The sequence below is a fragment of the Nanorana parkeri genome, unplaced genomic scaffold (assembly GCF_000935625.1).
Source record: "Nanorana parkeri isolate BGI_ZX_2015 unplaced genomic scaffold, ASM93562v1 scaffold284, whole genome shotgun sequence".
Taxonomy (NCBI): domain Eukaryota; kingdom Metazoa; phylum Chordata; class Amphibia; order Anura; family Dicroglossidae; genus Nanorana; species Nanorana parkeri.
This window is the reverse complement of record NW_017306552.1, coordinates 1,181,823-1,203,690: the sequence shown is the minus strand read 5'-3', so window position 1 is coordinate 1,203,690 and position 21,868 is coordinate 1,181,823. Positions and strand designations below refer to the sequence as shown.

Genomic DNA, 21,868 nt, shown 5'->3' with positions numbered 1-21,868 from the left:
GTGACTTCATTTACTATCAGAATGTCTCACCCCCATGTTATGTATGGGAGTCATGGGGACAGGAAGTAAAGGAAAATCTCTTCAACTAGGTCAAAGGGAAACCTGACAGACATTTTGATTCTTCTGTACTCTAATATAAATAAATAATGAAGTCCAGTTACTCACAGAACCCCAGTGCCTATTGGACGATAGGCCATGCCTCACATTACCCATTAATGGCCTTAGTGAAGCCACATGTTCCCATCCAAGTGAAATGCCCAGCAACATTAGTGATTTATAGTTTACTGGCTCACCACACAATATGGCTGACACAAATGTGATTGTTAGTCTTCATTGGATTAATAGCTAGAGTTAATGCACAGAGAACAGATCCGCCTTGTATATGAAATATATCCAGGATCCATATACTGGGGGGCGGGGGAGCATGAGGTAAGTTCTCAAATGTAGGTATTAAAGGGTGATGATGACAGAAGCTGTCACGGAATCTACAATCTATGTTTAAAATATTATTCACATTAATGCCATGATCAAACCAGGTAGGGCAAAAATCACATGATTCTGAAGGATGTGGAGTAGATCCTTTGGTGGCAAGATGTTTATATCAGTCCACCTGGTTAGTCTGGAGGAGGAACTTAAGTCTTCCAACCTTCAACAGAAGTGCTGTTCACAGTAAAACAAGCTCATCCAGTAGGTCACAGTGCAAAGTGCATTAGCCCACAGCAACCAATCAAAATTCATCTTTCAGGACATGACTGAAGCAACAAAAAAATGTGATGGTTTGCTGCAGGTATCTGCAAATTTTTTCAGCTTTGCTTGTTGAATTTCATGTGAAGATATTTAACAGCTTAAAAGATCACCGGGATTTCTTTGCTGGACACTGCGATGTATCTTCACTGCAACATGAGGAAAAAAAGTTGGAGTTTTCACAAGGAACTGGCAGAAAATCTGTTTCAACGTTTTCTTCTAAGACAAAGTCGTATCTGCAGAATGATGTCCTGAAAAAAAAAAAACATTTTATTACAGGTTTGAAGAACTTTGGGACACTTCCATTCCTAACCATAGGTCAATAAATGTCACTAAACTCAACAGAAACAAAATGAAATCTGTTGTCCTTCTAATTGCAGCATGTGCGAGCACATCCCATGATATAGACTAATATTCTGCTCTCCTATAAATTCCATTATGAGGGCGGCTATGTTTGGTCTACATGGTCCAACTGTAAGTGGGAATGTAGCCATCCTCCTCTGCTCTCGTACGAGAGAGACTACAGTATAGCAAACCGATGTACCCAGCAGCGGCACGTAATGGTGATGGCACAGGAAACCTCCCATTCAGAAAATTGATGTCCACAGAGCACCCTCCAGGGGATTCTGAGTGACAGCTTCAGGCTCTTTCTGCTGAATAAAACTGGGGACACAAGTAAATTACAATGGTATTTGTAATGGTTTGTAGTATTTGTAGTTTACATAGAGCAGCGCACATGACCACAATATACAGGAACTGCTCCTAACGAAAGACAGGTAGTGAAGGGAAAAAAGCAATTTGAACATTGAGTGCATAGAGATGTGTAGGGCATTTTACTGACTTATTCCCTGGAAGGTTTAGTGACACTTTAGCATTAAAACTCTTATTTTTTTGTTTTTGTTTATCTCACCTAGTGCCAAGAAGACTTCCTGCTTCACCTTTAATGAGCAAAACACAGGTTTGCTTTTTTTAAAGTGTAGTTCAACTTTTGCAGTCAAATTTGAGAAAACCCCTCTATATCTTTATGTGTTCCCAGCATGCCTAAAAGTATATATTTTTTATATTTCTTACCTTTTAGATGTTTCTTTCATGAAGGCCTTTGTGCAGATTTTCTGCTACTCTGAGCAGTTTAAAAGTAAAAGTAGAGGGACAAACTGAGGGACAGGCGGAGCTTCCTCTGATCAATATACAATGCTTTAAATTCTTTAACCCTTTGTTAGGACAAACAGTGTTCAAATCTAGTTTATAAATGATATATGAAATCTGCCAGCACAGTACAGACAGGGTCAATTAGAGTAAGTGGAACTTCCCACCACCCCCTATGCAACGTGAATAGTTATCCATAACAAATATAAAATAGGGGTTATCACAATATGGCTGCAAAAGTGGAAACACACTTTTAAGGTTTGGTTTAAAAAAAATAAAAAGAAGGTTCAGCTTGTTTGAAAAATGATACTGTTGTTGTATACAATGACACACAGTAAATTCAAGAAGTAAAAATGAACATTAGTCCCATCTGTAGCATATTCAGCACGTCACGGTCTAATAAATGTATTTATTTTATTATATTGTATGTATTTTAATATTGTTGTACAAAGGCTTCACCTGTTAGGATCTGCTGTGGACTGGAGCTTCATTCTTAGAACTCGCAGCTTGTGTTTTGGTCCAATTACAGATCCAGTGGTGAATGTGATGAAGATTCTTGAAATCTGCTCAAAATCTTGATCAAACTTGGCTAGGAGGGTAATTTCCTGATTTTTTTCAAACACGGCAGCATCCCTGGAACACAGCAATATATGTAGACATTAGGCACACATATTAAATATAACATCACAAAATGTAATCGTAAGATGGAAGCTGCACTTTTCCAAGTCATAATCTGTATTTTCCAAGGCAGTGGGGATGATCCTATTCAACCCCACTGTCACAGATACTTCCCTGTCAGTATGTATGTCCACATTGCATGCAGAATGAAATTGAAGACTTATATGGTTTTGTTCTTAAAGCTGAACCCCAGGCAAACAACTACATTAAGTAAGCTCGCTGCCCTCAACCTGTGCTTGGACAGTAAGGCCCCGTTCACACCTGACCGTTTTGTAGCGCGTCCTACGCTTGACGAACGCGCTACAAAACGGTCAAAAAAATAAATAGCATTGTAGTCAATGCCCTCGTTCCCACCTAGGCGTATTTCCACCCGTCCCTAACGCCCTACAAAACGGCCCACGCCTGAAAAGGTCCCGGGACTACTTTGGGCCGTTTTGTAGGGCGTTTTCCATTGGGATACAGCCAAGTAGCCTTTTGAGTCGCGTGACTTTTTACCGCGAATCGCAGTTAAAAAAACGTGTGACAGACGCGCATATTACAATACGCCTAGGTGTGAATGGGGCCTAAAGGAGCAGCAACACCCTGATGAGTTTACCTCTCTGCTCTTCTCCATGTTCCTTGTCAGCACATGTGCAAACAGGACACCTGATTGGCCTTTTAATTAGTTGCATTTCAATTTCATGATTTTTTAATAAAAGCAACACTGTGGTTGATGGCGTTTTTTTCTATCTGCCTGCTTAAAAGGTGAAGTGTGAATCTGGTTGCATGGATGCACCCTGTATGAAATGTTTGTAAAACAAAGGCTTTCAATGAATAGTAAAAATTTTGAAAGAGAAACTATAATAGATTTTAATAGATTTTATTTTAATCTAAGTAACTTTAAGTTTAAAACATGCAGTGTCAGATCATTTCCAAAAGAGATGTTAATGCTGTTCAAGACTATATAGAGAAATTGAAATTACGTTTCTTTTTTCCATGGAATATAAAGATAACAGTAGGAAATTATCACCCATCCCAATCCCCCACAAACACTATGCCAGTTTTGTTTTAAAACTGAACTCTGAGCAAAAATTTAAAAGGAGAATTATGGGGTGAGTGAAATACACTGAAGCGGTCACAGGTCGACTCTATTGATCGGGACGTCAGCTGACACATACCGCTGCCTAGTACCCGATCCTCTCCCTGCAGAGAGTGGTGACCATCAGTCACAGCAACCCTTAGGAATCCCCCCCTCCAATCTTCGTTCCTCCAGCGCTAACTGGACGAAAGAACGTGGAGGGGACGGGCACAGCTGGCTCTGCCTCTAGAGAGTTGTCAATCAGCCAGCGGGTGGATCTCGACAGCATTGTCGGGAAATCTTGCAGCGCGGCTCTGTGCTCTCAGCATATAACGGGCAATAGCCCGCTATATACTGAGTTTTGGGTCACCAGAGGGCATTAGTATGTGATCCTGAAGAGAACTATGGCCAAAAAGGTTAGGTCATAGTTCTCTTTTAGGTACACAAATGTGTAAAGGACTTGCATGTCTATCCAATCAGTCCTGAGATTTACTCAGCTCTGCCATGCAGCACAGCTAGGTGGAGACCACCCCCTTCTCCATTACAATTAACACACTAATCTCAGGAGCTAAATCTTAAAAATGCATTCAAGTACCCTAACCATTAACAAAAATGTAGTTGGCTTATACTCGGGACGGCTTATACTCGAGTATATACGGTAAGCCAGCTTATTAAAAATAGGTAATTTATGTTCAATAGCCGCTCTAATGTAAAATACATAGGAAGTAACAAAGTAGTATACACAATGAACTGAGAGACTTACTGGTCCAACTTTGATTGTAGAATGTTTCCATATGTAGTTTCAACTTTAATGGTAATATAACCCATCCTTGTATTCGTGTTTGTTGTAATAAAATCCAAGAAATAATGAAATACTGAAAGAGGAAGACACCAAAAATGTTAATTGCAAACAATAGGTAAAGCTGGATATACATTAGATTTTTTTCATTCAGCTTTCGGGCTGATTAGATACAGACGTTGTTCGGCCAACAATTTTCTACCCAGCTCTTTTGATTCTCAAATCGAAGAATGTTAGGTGGGAGTTGGCATAGAGGGCCACCCATTGACCTAAGAAGCAGCTGAAATTATGACATGCACACTGCCCTGCCAGTCATGTTGTGAAATCTTGATGCCAAGTATCTAAAGTCAAAACGTTTTGTAGTTTTGCATGGAATAGAATGATTGGCAACCGTGTCAGGTTTTTGGTGCACTGGGGAAATGTTTCTTCCTTCTTGAGAAGGAAGTAAAGCTGGCCACACTGAGCAAATTATGGCCGGTTCATCAAGGACTCGTTCAGTGGGTGGCCTTGTGAACACCCTCCCTCTCAACATCCTGCAAACAGAAAATTGAAGCCGGGTGGACAAATCTCATCCAAATAGTGACTTCAGCCATTGACACACCCGCTGCTCTCAGGATACAATAGTTGCAGCAGCAGATTGGTCTATCCACGCTGTTTAGCAGGCTGGATGAAAAAAAATCAGTGTATGGCCAGCTTTAGAAGAGATCTCTCCCAGAGTTCACCTCTTTTTGTATTCCAGTGACAACTGGGCTTGGATTTTCTCTTAATTTCAGTCCTGGTTATAATGGTTACCAGGACAAAATAGTCAGTGTGAATTTACCCAGTGGGTCCATGGTCCCATCACACTCCTGACCGCCAAATCCCTTTGAAAAGCGGGTGCTGCGGGATCACAGAGGATCCCCTTCCTTTTGCCTGAGGAAGGGGATCCTCTGTGACCCCGAAGCGTTTGTTGCTATTTACTATGCTGCACGTCAATAAATAGACGTTTGCTTATGAATGTGGAGTGCCGGTGTCTTTATCTTTACCCAGTGGGGACACAGCAATAAAACCTGACAGGTGCTCTAACCACCACTGTATCCAAAAACAATGGCTTTAGATACATTAAAGGTGCCTATGCATATTTCCAGCTTATCATTCAATAATAAAATAATGAAACTGTATCCATGAAAAACATAGTATAAAGTGTATCTAAACCCAAAAATATAAAAACAATATATTGCAGTTTACCGATCTTTCTGGTAGTTTCATTAGTTTTCCTTTTTTTAGGCTTTTTTCTACTTTATTTTCACGTGGTGATCCGGCCAGTAACATGCTTCCCGTCTTTGAATGACTGGAATCTATGGAGGAGCAACAGAGCCGCCCTTGGACAGCAGCATTGTTACCCGTGGGGAGGGTAGTGTTAGATTCACCAGCAGATTTAGACTGACTTGACCAACAAATACAACCGAACTCCAGATAATGATTTTTAAGCAGTTCTAGCCACAGTTTTTTGTTTTCATTTTGAGATAAAGGTTTTAAGCATGGACGAGGAAGCATGGAGCTGGCTTCCTGGTCAATCAGGAATCCAGGCGCCGCATCATTACACGGTGCCCGGCTTCCTGACTGGCCAGAAAGCCAACTGCATACTTTCTCGTCACCTAGTGACGAGAAGCATGGAGACGGCTTCCCTGCTAAATCAGGAAGCCGGGTGGCGAGTCTTTACATGCCGCCCGGCACCTCGGCTAATCAGGAAGCCAGTTGGCGAAGTCTTTACACACCGTCTGGCTTCCTTAATTGCACACCCGGTATCGGAAAAAAAAATATCGGTACTCGTACTTGATACCGAAAATACGGTATAGGTGCATCCCTAGGTTTTATATAAATGATTAAAAAGCTGACACTTGTAAGCACCCCTGCCAGTGTTAAATGGTTTGTCTGAATTCTCTATCTGTCACTTTTGCTGGACAGCTTAGCCTGTTAAAGGAAGTTGAAAAATAACAGAGTTATTGGCTGGTTCACCAGGAAAAAATAAAGAAATAAAAGCCTAAAATAGAAAACTAATGCAGCCACCATATATATAATATTTTTGCTTTTGGGTTTAGATACAATTTAAGTTTTTAGGTGGAATGAGACCGATTCATTTCCCAGTAAGGAGGCAGGTGATAAGGAAGCTGAAAACCTAAAACAGGAAATACAGGAATCCGAATGTTGGCATCAGAGTTGTGTCCCACAAGACTGGCTGAACAGAATTACATAAATGTGAACTCTACCCCTCCACGCGGTATTTATTTTCCACTTTGCATTTAGCTATTGCATTTTTATTGCAATAGTCTGCTGTGCACCCGTCTTTGGCCACACAGCCTTAAAAAGCCCTGATCATAAAGAGGTTAACACTGCAATGCAATATATAAGACTTCTTTTTTTTGTCCTTGCTTAATAATCTGCTTTCATCTCAGATCATTTCAGGTGACTGACTGGCATGGCTGGAAAATATTGGTTTCATTATCTATGCACAGGCTGATAAATCCCTGTACTTTTCGGTTTAATTTCTTCACCAGGAATCCGTCTTCTTTGCTGTAATTATATTTGTATGTTTACCGCATATTTACTGCCTTTCCACAAAATCAAGGTCAAGTTGTGCACTTGTTCTCTTTGTTGTTAGAGAGATGAGGGCTTAGTCAATCCCTCGAGTGGCGGGGATAATTTTGTTTTGTACGCCCCTGCAGCACAGAAAAGATTAAAGATCACTGCGCAGCCGAGAGAACAAAGCAGCTGCGGGCTGCGACCACACAACAATATTTAAATAGGTCCCAGTGTGAAAAGAAGCCTGGGTGGATCGGCCCTAATTCGGCTACAACAAAGAAGTAGGCCAAAAGAAGACAAACCCCCCTACACCGTACAGTCCTCTCCTCATCCTTATAATTCACAGTTCACATTATTCCGTCTGAAGCAATTAGCGTTCCAAGCAAATGTCGCCAACTTCCCCAAGCTACTATTATCTCCCTCTGACAGCTTTTTATTTTATGCAAATTCAATTTCACTCACTGCAAAACGGTTTCACCGACGCCGTATCAAAATAAGCCTTCGTCACTGGAGGATTCTTCGTCACCAGATAATCTCTCCACTTGTCAGCGTAAAAACCTGTAATGCACACGCGGTGTCATTAGTGCCCAACCTCCACACCGGCTCATAATTTATAATCAGCACATTTTAGGCCCGGCAATTATATAAAGTAATTAGGAGGGTCCTGGAGTGGGGTGCAAAATGACAATGAATTTTAGCCATCCCCTGCACACAAAAAATGAAAAGCAATCTAGCATGAAATTATATTTACTGTGTTATATATCTTAAATGGCACGGTTACACTGTATTGGGTGGGTGCAGGTGGTTGCAGCAATGTAGAGGTTTCATACGTTTTGCTGTAATGGAGACATCCAGTGAATGCAGCAAATGGTAACTCAGACAGACAATCATTGATCTTAGCACTCGATCCTGTTGCAGAGCTTAGATAAGTTGTCTATATAAACATCTGAGGCTGTCCCTCAACAGCGGTCTCCAAACTAAGGTCCTTTTTGCGATCAAGTATGTCTTCTGAGGGCCAGATGAAATGGCCATGGCCAAATAATAGATAGAGGGGTTTGGACAGCTGTGTGATGGAGATGGTTGTCAATGCAGGGCAAAGCCATAGGTTCACTTTAGGGAAAAATATCTTTGATGTATGCCGTTAGTCGTAGGGACAACTACACCCAATACCCCTAAAGTAGCTCTCCACTTGTCAGCGTAAAAACCTGTAATGGACCGTACACCATACATCCCCTTGGACCCTACACCATGATTTTCAAGAGCCTGCTCTATTTCTTAATTGGCATTATGTGTACCATAATTCCTCAGCACTGCAGGTCCTCCACTCTCCACTCTAAGGACTAGGTCACTAAAGAATGCCCACTGATGAGTATGGAAACACTGATGATCTATCTTCATGACACAGTAAACCAATGTAATGCATTATGGAGCCTCTGGGTTCTCCTTTTGGACACATCGGCACTTATATATACACACCTCAATTTCCACAAACCCAGAATAGTACCTTCTCTAATTGCCTGAACCTTTAGGAGGATCTGTTTACCATTGTTATAGATAGAACTAAAGGGAGACCTCCATCAGAGACCATGTGGTTGTATTTATCTAGCTCTCTTTCCTCCGCAGTGTTTCTGATGGCAACATGTTGTCTGTCAACATTCAATGCTGTCCCTTGTATTAAGTACTATCCAACACTTCACTGCTTAGGATGACTTGAAATCACCTGTGACATTGTACTATTTCTGCAGATGTTGATGCAAGCTGCCTTTTGTAGTGTGTCTGACCAAATTGGGATAACACTTATTTTATATTTGTTACATGTTTCTCATTCACATGGCATAAATTAAAACATTATTTAAAGGACTGCTTGCAAAATACATTCTATATTCTGAAAGCAAAGTTGTTCTATGCACTGAGTTTTGCTCTGGAAATATTTAAAAATAAAATGTTTTCAGATATGTTGTGTGAATGGGAACATAAACATATAGAGGGGGTTTCTTAAAATAGACTGTAAAAGTGGGAATACATTTTAAAACTGAAGTAAAGTCAGAAAAATAAACAATTGCTGGGTGGTAGGGATTTTTGGCAAAAGAGACATGCAAAGTATCTTCTGTCAAAAAATTCTTCCTTTCTCCCCCAGTAATTTGTTATTTTCTGTGTACACTGATGCCATACATGGGCCTAATGCCGGGGAGAGTGCAACTCCTGTTGCATGTGCAGGAGTTACATCATCAATGGACACCCAACAGCCTAAGAAGATGCCTGAAAACCCAGGAGTGTCAGCGGTGGAGATGGCCACAGTGAGGGATAGAGCAGGGGACCAAAGATCAACCCAACAGCAATGTAGAAGAGCACACTTGTAAGGTAAGTGTGGCCTAATGTGCAAGTTTACTGCTGTAGACAAAAATCCACACGTCACACAGCAGTTTACTACCACTTTATGCACCATTAAAAATGTTCTTTAGCCATCTATGTCTCAGGAAATATTGCTTGTTACAGTAGGGTTAAAGGATTCTTCATAGTGTGGTTTTGGTGCAGTGACAAGCATTTTTAAAAGGAAGCCTCCCGCTAATTGCGATGAAAAAAGCACCCATGTTGCTACATTCCTGAGCACTGGCAGAATTTAAATGCACTTGATACATTAAAAATCCAGGGTCTGAAAAAGACCTTAAGCTGACATTAAGTCACAAATGTTTTCCTCCCCCGCCCCCATGCTGCTTTAAGGACTTACCTTAAATGATGCCTCTTGATCTGATCATGTTCTTCCTTCCACTTGTTTTCAGCATTCTCTCCAGCGCTGGTGCCAGTCTCTGATCCAGCGCAGACTGAGATCTCTTCCTGTCCCATGGTTTCCGTCTGACGTGCACGCTCCCGGCTGCGTGCAATTACCTCCACTGTGTCTCTCCTCTTCTACCCGCCGAAGATCTGTACTGAACATGTGCCTGCCCTATCATCCTGCACGTCCGCTTGAGAAGCTTTAAATCTTCAGACAGGAGCGAGCGGCGGAGACAGAGCTAAGCAATTACCTTTTTGGTAACTTTTTTATGTTTTTGCATACATCTACTGCTTACTAGCAGTAGATATATGCAGAACAACAAGAGTTTAATTGTACTTTAAGCTTACCAAACATAGTACAATCTTATTGTACAATCTCCTTTAGATCTACCAATTCTGGCAGGGGGGCGGGAGGGAGCTGCCTCTCTGCTCTGATCCATTACAAGGAGAAACATGGTGGTGCAAGGGCCTGTCTGATTCAATACAGATTGATTGGAGAGTTTTGTAGGTCCTCAAATTAAATAGATTTCGAAATCTCAGCTTGAAAGTACAGTCAGATTGCAACACGTATAAAAACCCTTATAGTAAACACAACATATTAGTTGGGAGTGTACAAAAAAAGTCCTACTTTACCTAATACTGGACAGCCAAGGTGTCCGTATTCCATGCAATTCACACATTTCCCAGTACGGTAGTCCTTGTATGTTTCACAAGGAAATGTAACAACACTGCAAGTCTCATTTAATGATGCAATATACAGGAAAACTGAGCGCTGGTGATCACACTTGAAATATTCAGAGCCTGCAGGAAAGAAAAAATGACAAGCAAGTAATCAAAACATACATGCCAATTTTTCCTCATTTAATTGAAACCCAATTTCTGATAATAATAGAAAATACTTTATATAGAGCCCTCTGAGGCCCGCCTGTTTACTAGATTAAGAAGCACTGGAAACCCCCAACTGTTTCATTATAGAATGTGTGTCTAATTATGAGGATTTTTAAAATGTATTATATCTTACAGTATGGTGAATGCACTATGACAGGACCCCTAAAACTCTAAGGTCCCCAGGAACAAAACACCTCCAAAACTTAAGGTGGGCAGGACCAGATCTTCTCTCCCTGTGACCACAAATGTGGGATTCTTGCTTATAAAATTTAAAAATGTGTCCATTTAGTCTTTTTCGTATAGAGTGGTTCCATGTCTCTGCTTAAACTGTAGATTAAATATGTTTTTTTATCTATTCACATCAGTGTGTCCAGCAAAAATAAATAAATATGTATAGTAGATTGAATTACCTGATAATATAGATTTTGGACATCCTGGTTGGTCTGTTCCTCCATTTGGGTAGAAATCAATATTTCCTAAGCTATCCTTGTAGCCAAGACCTTAATAAAAAAATTCACATATATGGTTAAACTATTATGTAAAACATACATGTGATGATCGGTTTCAGCAGACCACATGATCATGAGCAAAAACGTCATGGCCTTATTCAGTCTAAGAATTAGTAAATGTATATGGTTGATATGCACGCGCGTACACACACACACACTATTAAGTATCATTATATTGCATACACAAATTCTGCAACTCTTTACAGTGTAGACCATTCACAACAGTCCCTCCTCTAGTGAATCTCAGCAAAAATGTAGAACACACTCCATACAACAACAAAAAACATAGTTATCTTTGCTCAATTTAAACGTAAGACCCTATGCTGTAAAGGTGCAGCCTCTTTAAAGGCAATCAGAGACTATACCAATTTTGTAAAATATTGTAATTAAACAAATATGTGTCCGAAATGGTCAACACAGAAGACTCCTTTCAGCAGAGTTATAATTCTTTCGGAATCTGTAACATAATATGATCTTCCAATAGTAATTCAAAACATAGCATTGTTAGGAACATGCAGCCAGAGTACCTGCTGGTGGCATGGAAGTTCCTGGACTGGAACGCTGCAATTTTGATGTCCACTATCGGGAATCTCCCAGTGGCTAGCAGAGCTTAATGTGTTACCACCCGAAGTTGGCTGCTGGGAGCCTTTTTAGCACTTCCTCACCTCATTCTCATTGTCTCAGCATTCTACATGTACACTGTACCTACATCAGCCTGAATGACCCTGTCCTGTACCTGACCTTTATAACACCCCCCAAGTTAGTTAGTCAGTTAGTTAGTTAGTTAGTTATATAATTTTACTACTGCGCATGTTTTTACTAGATTGGTGGTTGCCATTTACAGTTTGCTTTATATCACAAATGTCCATACGCTCAATTCACAAAGCTAACACACCAGAACAAGTATCCTTAATTTCCAAAAAGTGACATTTATTTTTAGTTGAGTGCAATAAAATTAAAAAAAAATACAGTTACATGAAAATAGCTTTGTGAATTGAGCCTTGTGTCTTTATAATAAATTGTCTTCATTTGCAATAAGCTGGAGTTTGGTTTTTAAATTGCAAATACTCGGTTCAACCTGCAGGATACTAGCACTTATTATGCCGACAAACACCTTCAAATGGTCACAATAGTGGCAACTACCCTGTTTCCCCGAAAATAAGACCTACCCCGAAAATAAGACCTAGTACTATTTTTGGGAATTGCTAAAATATAAGACCTACCCCGAAAATAAGACCTAGTTGTGACCATTCGCAGGGCCGGTGGTGGCATAAGGGGGAACTTGAAGAGCCGCGGGAGAGGCAGCAGAGAAACAGCGGTGCCAACGAAGGAAGCGCTAGAGGAAGCGAGGCGGGATTGTAGGGAGCAGAGCCACATAAGCCGATGCCTCCTCTATAGCGCCGGCTCCAGTCACAGGCAGAGTGATACCATACGTACTCCACCTGGGAGGAATCGATAGTGAAAGTGCGCTTCGCTCATTCTGGCCAGCGATTGGTTAGCAAATTGCTCTTGGAAAGGTACGGCACCCCTGATTGCCCTGATCACCATATTTTTGTAAATGAATACATGTAGACTGTTGTACATGAATAAGTGTGGATTGTTGTGCATAAAAAAATAAAAAAATAAGACCTACCACGAAAATAAGACCTAGTTTGTTTTTTTGAGCCAAAAAAAATATAAGAAAATATATTATTTTCAGAGAAACACGGTATATGGCACAACAATAGTAAGACTGCACAAATAGCTGCAGTTGTCATATTTCAGTTCTGCCCAACCAATTCTACATATAAAGTAGGGATGCACCGATACTTTTGAGATACCATTGCCGATACTTGGCATTTTCATGAGAACTACCAGGGTTGCAGCAAGTGCAGCTGGGACCTGGCTCTGGCGCTCCACCACTCTCCTGAAATCATTAGTCTGTATTGTTTTAGAAAAACTGTCACATGAATAAACAAAAATGTATCAGGACTTGTAAGTACTTGGGCAAGTATCTGTACTTGTACTTGCAAAAATGGTATCGGTGCATCCATTCATTTATATTTATAAAAACTAAATCATACATTAAAACAGGGATGTAAAAATCCCAGGAGCTCCGTGTGCTCCTTACAAATGACAGCTGCCTCCTAACTTTTGGATTTGTCTCTAGTCTAGTCTTGGAGCTGGAAAAGTATCTGTACTTGTACCAAGTACGGTACTTGGTATCGGTGCATCCCTAATATAAAGTATCAAGATTTTTCTTGATACTTCATTACATGTAGCCTGTCTTTAGATCATAATGTTGACTTATACAAGTCAACAAGGTCAAGTATACTACAAGGTCTAGTTATATTCTTGTCTCACCCTTTGGATTTGGAAAATACATTTGTGGCTCTTTTCCTGCCCCTTAGACATGATTCTTTCTATTGTTTTAAACATTTACAGAAATTTAAAAGAAGGATAAAAGCCACTTATAAATAAGAGTATAAGCTATAAAATATTTAAACTGGAAGATCAAGGCTACGGAGGAGCAAGGCAAGAGCAGATATGGCTCTGCATAGCATAAAACATTTTATGTGAACATCATCAATAAATTAAATTACAGCTGTCTCGTCGATTTCCATTCTCTGAAATTGTTAAAAGACTTTTCTCTCTTATCTTTCCTTTAGGAAATCAAGGCTAATATATCTTTGCCTTCAGATAATCGTGCTGGAGAACAGAAAATAAAATCCTGATATACTGCCTGCAAAGCCATAACTAATTTTTCAATTATGGAGTCTGAAGCTTCAGAAACTGTCCAAAGATGCAAACTAACTTTTCAAAGATCATTCAGGAAGGCTGCATTGTCTCCCTTCTCTCTAACTAAATCGAGACATAAATTGTCCATCTTATTTGTAATATATTTCACTGAGCAGATTGGAACAGAGCAAAAACAGAAATCCATTTTTATTCTTTAAGAGATGCAGAATTGCAAGTTAATTTATAAACAGAGATTTCGGCACCATTTAAAAAGTCTGAAAATACTAATTCCTAATATAATTCCATCTCAGGTTTCATTTGTCAGAGTTTAAAACCCATTTAAAGGTTCACCCAAAAGATTTTAGTTCTAGATTGGGCCGGGTAGGCTGAGAAAGCCTCTAGCACCTTATGTTGTTTGGATACTACAAAACTGAGATAGTAACTGATACAGTACTACCCATCCCTATTCACACCAGATCTAGATGTTTTCACCCACCTTCCCATGCCTCAGCTACTTCTGTTGTATACTCCATAATATAAAATAATAAGTAAAACTCACATGGAGAGTGGAATACCCTCAAACACAGATATGTCAATAGCAGAGTTCCCAAGAGGAGTAGGAAATTGTGCTTACACTTAGCATTTACCAAAATCTGAAATACTGTAGCAGTTTTGGGTGGACTGATTCTTAAGGCTAGGTTCACACCTAGACGACTGAGCTGGCGAGCGGTTGTTGCGCGTTTTCGTTTGCACGACTGTTCTTTAAAAACCGCACAGAGTTCGCACGTTTTTAAATGCATAGAGAAGTCTATGGGACCCAAACTGCACGACAACCACCCGAAAAAAGCTCCTGTACCTTTTTGTGCGACAGGCGATTTAGTCCGTGTGACAAACCGCAAAAGGTGTGAACAGCCTTCATTGACTTCAATGCGAATCTATGTTTTTTGAGATAAATCGCCTAGGTGTGAACCTAGACTTAAACTTGCCCAATCTTCGGTCCTTATAAACAGGTTAAAACACATACCATCAATATCTGAGTGAATAACATCCACAAAATGTGCATCATTATGGTGTAATCTGTCCTCAGGGGGCTTCCCATTGAATAATGGACCGGCTGGATCCAGGCCTAGAAAATGATGGAAGACAAAATACTTTAATCCATGTAAATCCAGATTGCTGCAATATTTATCAAATGTATTAAAGCTTCCTTTAGTTTTTTAAATAGTTCCTACAATGAGACCCACCTTTGCTTGAGGCTGTTGCCATTTTTCTCTAAAAGTTTTTAATTCCTCGTTTTCTAGTGGGTCCCCGCAGCAATCTTCCCCCCGCCCCCTGTATGGGTGCCACCAGCGTTCTAATGGAGGCATCCGTGCGCGCTCCTGCCCGCAGTGGCTGTGTGCGTCGATAGACACACACAGTCCTGTGGCAGGCCACTCCCCTTCTTTCTTTGGTTGATGGCAGAAAGGAGCCTATGGCTCCTCTGCCATCAGTATCCTCCCCCGCAACCAGGAAGTTCGGGGAACAGAGGATCGCTTTGGAACCGGCGGTAGCCGTTGGACGAGCGTAGCTGACAGGTAAGTGTGGGGGGACTGGGGGAGAAAAAAAGGTGATGGGCTGTTTTTAACGTAATGCAGGGAATGCATGAAGTTAAAAAACGCCCAGACCTTAATACTACTTTAAATGAAAACAATGGCTTTGTTTCTCTAGTAGTAATTGTAAGACACTGGTACCAATGTTCACTAAACTGGAAAAAATTATACATGGACAAATTCCTAACACATTATAATAACAGATTATACTATGCACAAACAACAGCAAAATAACAGGTTCTGTTGAACTGTGTATAAAAGGAAGTCTCACTAGTTGTTCAGAAAGTTCAGGGATATGTTTTGCCGAATGTGACCATTGACTTCGGGACTGGAGGCTGGACAGGCAGCATTGGTTCTCTGCGGCTAATGTCCAGCTACCCGTATCTGTAACCGCTATGAAGGAAAAATTATTTATTCTGTATTAATTGTTTTTATGTCTTCAATTGTGTCCCAATCAACACATCAGAAGTTTTCATAATGTAACCTGCATAATTAGCAATGTGTAACCCCAGTGATACAACTACTTTACTAATAGGCTTTAAGATTCTACAATAATTTATCCACCTCTGATATAATCAGATTCATTTTATATTCATCACTTCACGAAAAAGAGAGCATCAGGACAAATAAATCATGATTACCAGTAATACGGTTGATGGAGCCATTGTACATTTTCCCAACGAATCCAGAAATGTGTGCACCGAGGCTGACCCCTATCATGTAGACTAAGTCTAAAGATCCTCCTTGGTCCTATAAAAAAAATAATAATAATAATAATAATAATGAAAATAATATTATAAATAATAATAATAATTATAAGTGGGAGTTACTAGTGGCAACCAAATAAAAAACACTACTGCTGAAGCAAGACTAACAAGGCTTTAAGATTTGCTATTTCTTTCCAGATTCATCAACCTTCCTTACGCAGTGCAGGAAGGTGAGGGGGCAATTAACACAGTTGCACTCCAAATGTTGTACCCTGCAAAGTGATCAAATCTGTTGCAGTGCATATTCTATATTTTACAACTAAACATTTGGGAGTGCCTCACCACTTACCGTTGCTAATGTCTGCAACCAATCTGCCCAATTTTGCACTCTTGTCTCAAATAGCCGTCATTCACACTTGAGCGCGAGCAGTTTTACAAGATTTTGAGGCAAAAGTGGGGCTTTTTTTGTTCGTTTTCAGCTGTTTTTAGACCTAAACAGTTTTGCTTTAGCCAATCGAAAGCTAGTTACTAGGAGTAGGAGCTGGTTGTAAGGCATAAAATTGATACAATGTACATTTAGTACTTTTTCAGATGATCCTGTAGAAGTCTATGGGGCCAAAAACGTGAGATTCAGCGTCAAAAAAGCTCATGTATTTTTTTGAGCAAGCAGAGATACGACGCTCAGGTGTGAAAAAGTTCCATTGAAAATAATGGAATTCATGTTTTGCATTATTACACTTTGGGAAATGCGCAAATCTCTCAGGTGTGAAAGGGGGCTTATGAGCTAGGTCAAGGCAGAATCAACATAGCAATCTGTCATATAGTTAAGTGATGTGGACCACTCTTTAAACATGCGTAATTATCCAAAAATGACCGCTGAGGCCTCATTCATGTGGTCATACATAGCCGTACAGCGTACGTGTCCATGCAAAAACCTGCGCCCTGGAGTGAAATCTGGTCTGTGCAACCAGCTGTACAAATCAGTGACAGGATGCTGCTACATTCCGACTCAAACTCGCACATTCATACAGGTATGGATGCATGCCCCTGGATGCAGACTGTCTGACTGACATGCATGTTGTATGGCTGTGTACATCTGTGTGAATAAGGCCTTTAGGGCTTGTTCACACCAAAGCGCGTTCCAGGAGCAGAGCAGTTACAGACCAGATCAAATCTGCGTCCAATGTATTCCAATGGTATTTTGGGCTCTAGTTCACACCGCAGCGTTCAGTTCCAGAGCATGTAAAAAAAACTGCAGCAAGCCCTATTTTACCTGCTCTGGAACACATGCAAACGCATCAAAAAGGCATGCAAACGCCCTGGAACGCCAATTTTAAACTAAAAATGTTTTTTTTTTTGTGTGCCAAAAACGGCCTGGAACGCATCAAAAACACGGTATAACACACTGCACTGTGTGCAGAAACCCATGCAGATCTGGTCTGCATTTGGTGCAAAGTCCTTAATGTTTTCCTGCTGCTTTTTTTTTTTTTTTTTCAACGACTAGATGGCAAATCTGTGGCTACTATGCCACATTACTACATGTTGTGACAAAACGAACACAAGGCTCTTTAACACATCACATAGAATGCAACACTATTCTACAGCAGCGTTATCCTACCTACAGAAGTTGCAAGTCTGCGACATATTTGCAAACTGTTAACAGTCCATGAATCCAACTCACTCCTGACCGCTTTTTCCATGTAGATAAGGTGGGTGCAATGGTAGTCGCCGTCTCTATGCAGAGAGAGAAGTATGAACACCGGCACTTCAGAATGCAATTAAAATGCGTCTATTTATTGATGTAAATGCGCAATTGTGATTTGCTGCATTTACGTCAATAAATAGACACATTTGACTTGCATTTTGGAGTGCCGGTGTCCATATTTGCAAACTGTGGCACATTAACAGTCTCAAATGGTGCAACACAATTGACAAATGTACTACTCAAAATGACCAGTCGGGAGAGACAGGTCATCCTTATTTACACTGCAGAGGTCCAGAGAAACATACCATACGTCAACTGTTTAACCAGCCAAAATGTTTGTAATGATTTTATATGGCCAGTTTTCATATGCAATACTTCGTCTTTATTTAAAGCAAAGAGGTGAAGCTCTTGGCAGCCTTTCACCTGTTCAGCCCTCTATTGTTAGTTGCTCAGTGGAAAAATAAATTGTTGTCTACAGAGCTAAACAGCTGAAGCTGAAATTCTCTCGCACACACACATCTGAATGGATTATGGGCATTGGTTCATCTTCCTCCCTGTCTGCCTACACAAACGCAAGCTCTCAGTCAGAGAGTCTGAAAGAAAACTGCTTCTGATCTCTTTATAAATCCCATGTCATGGGTGCACCTTTAATTATATGAAATTATATTAACATAAAGGTTTTATATAAATAATAAAGAAAGCAGATAGGAGTTTAAAAAAAAACTTAACATGCATTTGCACCAAATTGGGATAACACTCACTTTATATTGGTTACATGTTCTCATTCACAGCATAACTTTAAAAAAAAAAATGCTGCTTTCATGCTGCTTGCTCTAAAGTTTTCTCTGAAATGAATTTTGCTCTGGAATGCAAGGGCGGCGAGAAGGAAATGCTTAACCTAATTAGGCATTTTATGTTAATGAGATGAAGTTCAGAGTAACCCAAGTCTTTTTATTGGGACATGTTACTATGGGGACGGCGGGACGCTAGTGGCGCGCATGCGCAGTAGATTATTTCACGCTCCGGGCATCCCTAGCGCCCTATCAGCAGGCAGCATGGGGGATTTATACATTGGGGCACACCCCTAGCCGATCTGATGGCGACACGGCAGAATGCCAAGCTGCCCAAATTTGTGTCCAGGCACAGCTGTCACGAAGCAATAGCCCAGGATGCATTTTCCATAGTATGGGCTCTGGCATATCTTTTTCCTCCTCTACCGTTGGCGCTCAAGGTACTCCTGAAGATTCAGCAAGACAGAGGTCGGGTGATCCTAATTCTCCCATATTGGCCACGGAGGCCTTGGTTTCTGCTGTTGCAATGGATGGCGATGGCTCCACCATGGTTTTTCCCGAGCAGGGGGCACCTCCTGCTCCAGGGTCAGTGGCAGCATCCCGACCCCGGGGGTGTAGGAATAAAGAACACAAACATATGTTCTCTCAAAACGGGAACAGTGCAGAGATGGGGCTGATGAGTATAGGATTTCCATGCTAACGGAACTGCACAATGGTACTTTTGACAAGTGAACCCCTTTAACCACTTCCCTTCCATAGCCGTTCGTAAATGGCTGGACGGGAGACTTATAGGAGCGGTAGGGCGTCTTAAGATGCCCTGCCCCTCCCCCCGCTCGTGCGCGGCACCCAGCGCACACACGAGTGGGGAAACTGTCAGCTATGTAAACAGCCAGCGATGGCTATTTACATTCAAGCGATCATAGCTTGAACTGGCTGCGGGTGTGCGCCCCCCGTACCTCTGACGCCGCCGCTGCCAGTCCCGAGATCCACTGTGCCTGGTGCGGCTGGGACCGGCACGGTGACGCGCTCAGTGGGGATCAAAAGGGACTTCAGTACACGACCTCCCTTTGATCTCCTCTGCTGTCCCCGAATGCAGGAAGTGATGTGTATTACATCACTTCTTACATGCATTCAGTGTCACTCTCCGGTTACAGATGCTGGAGAGAAGCTGATGAAGCAGATCTCTGCTTCATCAGCTTCTCTGGGGGTCCCTAGGTGACATTAGGGATCTTGGAGAACCCTGAAGTCTCCATAAAGAGGACCTGTCATGTGAATTGGCTAACACATAGGGAATTTCTTAGCCCCCCTATGTGATAGCAATAAAGTTAAGTGTAAAAAAAAAAAGTTTAAAAAAAGTTAAAGCATAAAAAAATATAAAAGAAGAAGATTACAAATAAGAAAAAATGTAGAATAACGCAATTTTTTTTTAAAGTCCTCTGACGTCCCCCCCCGCACATACACACACAAACATGCCAACGTGCGAAAACGACGATTCCGCCTATTGTGCCGCACATGTTACATATTGCCGCGGAAGTCAGAATGAGAGCAATAATTCTAGGGCCATTAATCACTGATAACACTAAACTGATGAAGCTTTTAACGTGTCGCCTATGGCAAATTTTGGGTGTGGTCATTTTCTGCAATTTCGTGGCCAATTTGAAAGCTTAACATGTTTGGTGTCTATTTACCGGGCATGACCCCGTCTGGTAAATAGACCCCCGTCAGGTAAATAATAAATGTTTCATAAAATTTCATAGGGAAACAGGTTTGTTTCAAAATTTAGGGTACTTTTTTGTTATATAGTAAAAAATAAAAACCCCAGTGGTGATTAAATACCACCAAAAGAAAGCTCTATCTGTCCCCCAAAAAATGGTATACAATTCATTTCAGTAAAGTGTTGCATGACTGGATAAATGTCAGTCAAAGTACTGCAGCACTGAATACTGAAAAATGGCCGGGACAGGAAGGTGGTGTAACACCGCGGTCTTCAAGTGGTTAAGAAGAAAAAATACCATGGCAGTTTCCGTTGACATTTTTCCCCATACTTTCTAATACTGCCAGACTGTGTGGCAATATATCCCCCCGACATACACACACCTGTAATTATAATATTAGATGTTCAGTGAAGCCAACCTTTTCAGGTAAATCTTGGCAGTGTGGGTTCTGGTATAATATACGGACATGTGATGTGTATTTAACAGTGTTTACATTATGTGCGCTCTATGACTCAATACTTATCTAAAGCAGCTCTTAAAGAGAGGCCTTATATACAGTCACCAGCACATGCAGAGTCTATTCCAAGATAGGGTTGTTGTTTTTTTTTTATCTTGACTAAACAGAACCAGGGGGAGATTTCTAATTCCTGTGCGCTCTCTCTGGGAGGAATTTAGATTTAGTTCTGTAAATGGCTGATGTTGGCTCTCTGTGGTGTTTGAAGTATAAGCTGACACAAGTCTTTTCTATGTCCTGTGCTGGAAAAAATATGGCAGGACTGAGATAACCTGTTTGTGACTCATAACACATTCCTTCCTAGTCCAGTTTGAAGAAAATGACTCACGTCTACTATACAGTGCTTACGAGTTTTAAATCGAAAGTGGAGACATTTCCGAGGTTATGAAATAAACTACTCATATAGATACTGTATATGACGCTTTGTTTACCACATCCTTTATGTTTAGAAAAAAAAGGGACACGCTGTGACTCAAGTAGTCTAAAGCAGTGTTTCTCAACCTACGTAACCTCAGGACCTACGTTTGACCTTGGTCATTAAGTCGCGACCCAAGTCACACTGCAATGGAACGCATGGCATTGCAGAACTGCACAATCCGGTGCGGCCGATCGAACTGTGGGTGGGAGGTGGTTTTGGGGTGCCATTCAAATAAATGGCAACACAGCACCTCCTCCACACCAGAATGCGCAGTAGGTGTGATTGTGTGTTACAGTGCATCAGTTGTGTCACAAGGGGGGTGCGGCCCGCATGCGGGTGACACCATTGCAGGGGTGACATCAAAACGACTGACAAGACCCACTAAGATGGCCGCCGGCAGGCGTCAATCAGATTGCTGCGCATGGGCGATGTGACATCACGTGCAAGGTGATGTCACGGTGGGGTGTCACCTGGTCTGGAGACCGGGTGACACCCTGCCTCGGGACGCCCCTGCAGTGCATTATTCGTACGGCACTGTACTAGTGTGAACAGGCCC

General features: G+C 41.2%; 1 protein-coding gene across 1 annotated transcript in view; it reads right to left on the bottom strand.

The window, feature by feature from the left end:
- Nucleotides 1-845: 845 nt before the first annotated feature.
- The window catches only part of LIPH (lipase H), a 38,383-nt gene continuing 17,360 nt past the window's right edge, over nt 846-21,868 (bottom strand). The window contains exons 4-11 of the mRNA XM_018557449.1: nt 16,104-16,212; nt 14,898-14,999; nt 11,057-11,146; nt 10,392-10,559; nt 7,449-7,544; nt 4,389-4,500; nt 2,350-2,523; nt 846-995 (exon numbers count right to left, since the gene is read on the bottom strand). Coding sequence (XP_018412951.1) covers nt 854-995; nt 2,350-2,523; nt 4,389-4,500; nt 7,449-7,544; nt 10,392-10,559; nt 11,057-11,146; nt 14,898-14,999; nt 16,104-16,212 — 993 coding nt within the window. The 3' untranslated portion in view covers nt 846-853. The remainder of the gene's footprint in view (nt 996-2,349; nt 2,524-4,388; nt 4,501-7,448; nt 7,545-10,391; nt 10,560-11,056; nt 11,147-14,897; nt 15,000-16,103; nt 16,213-21,868) is intronic.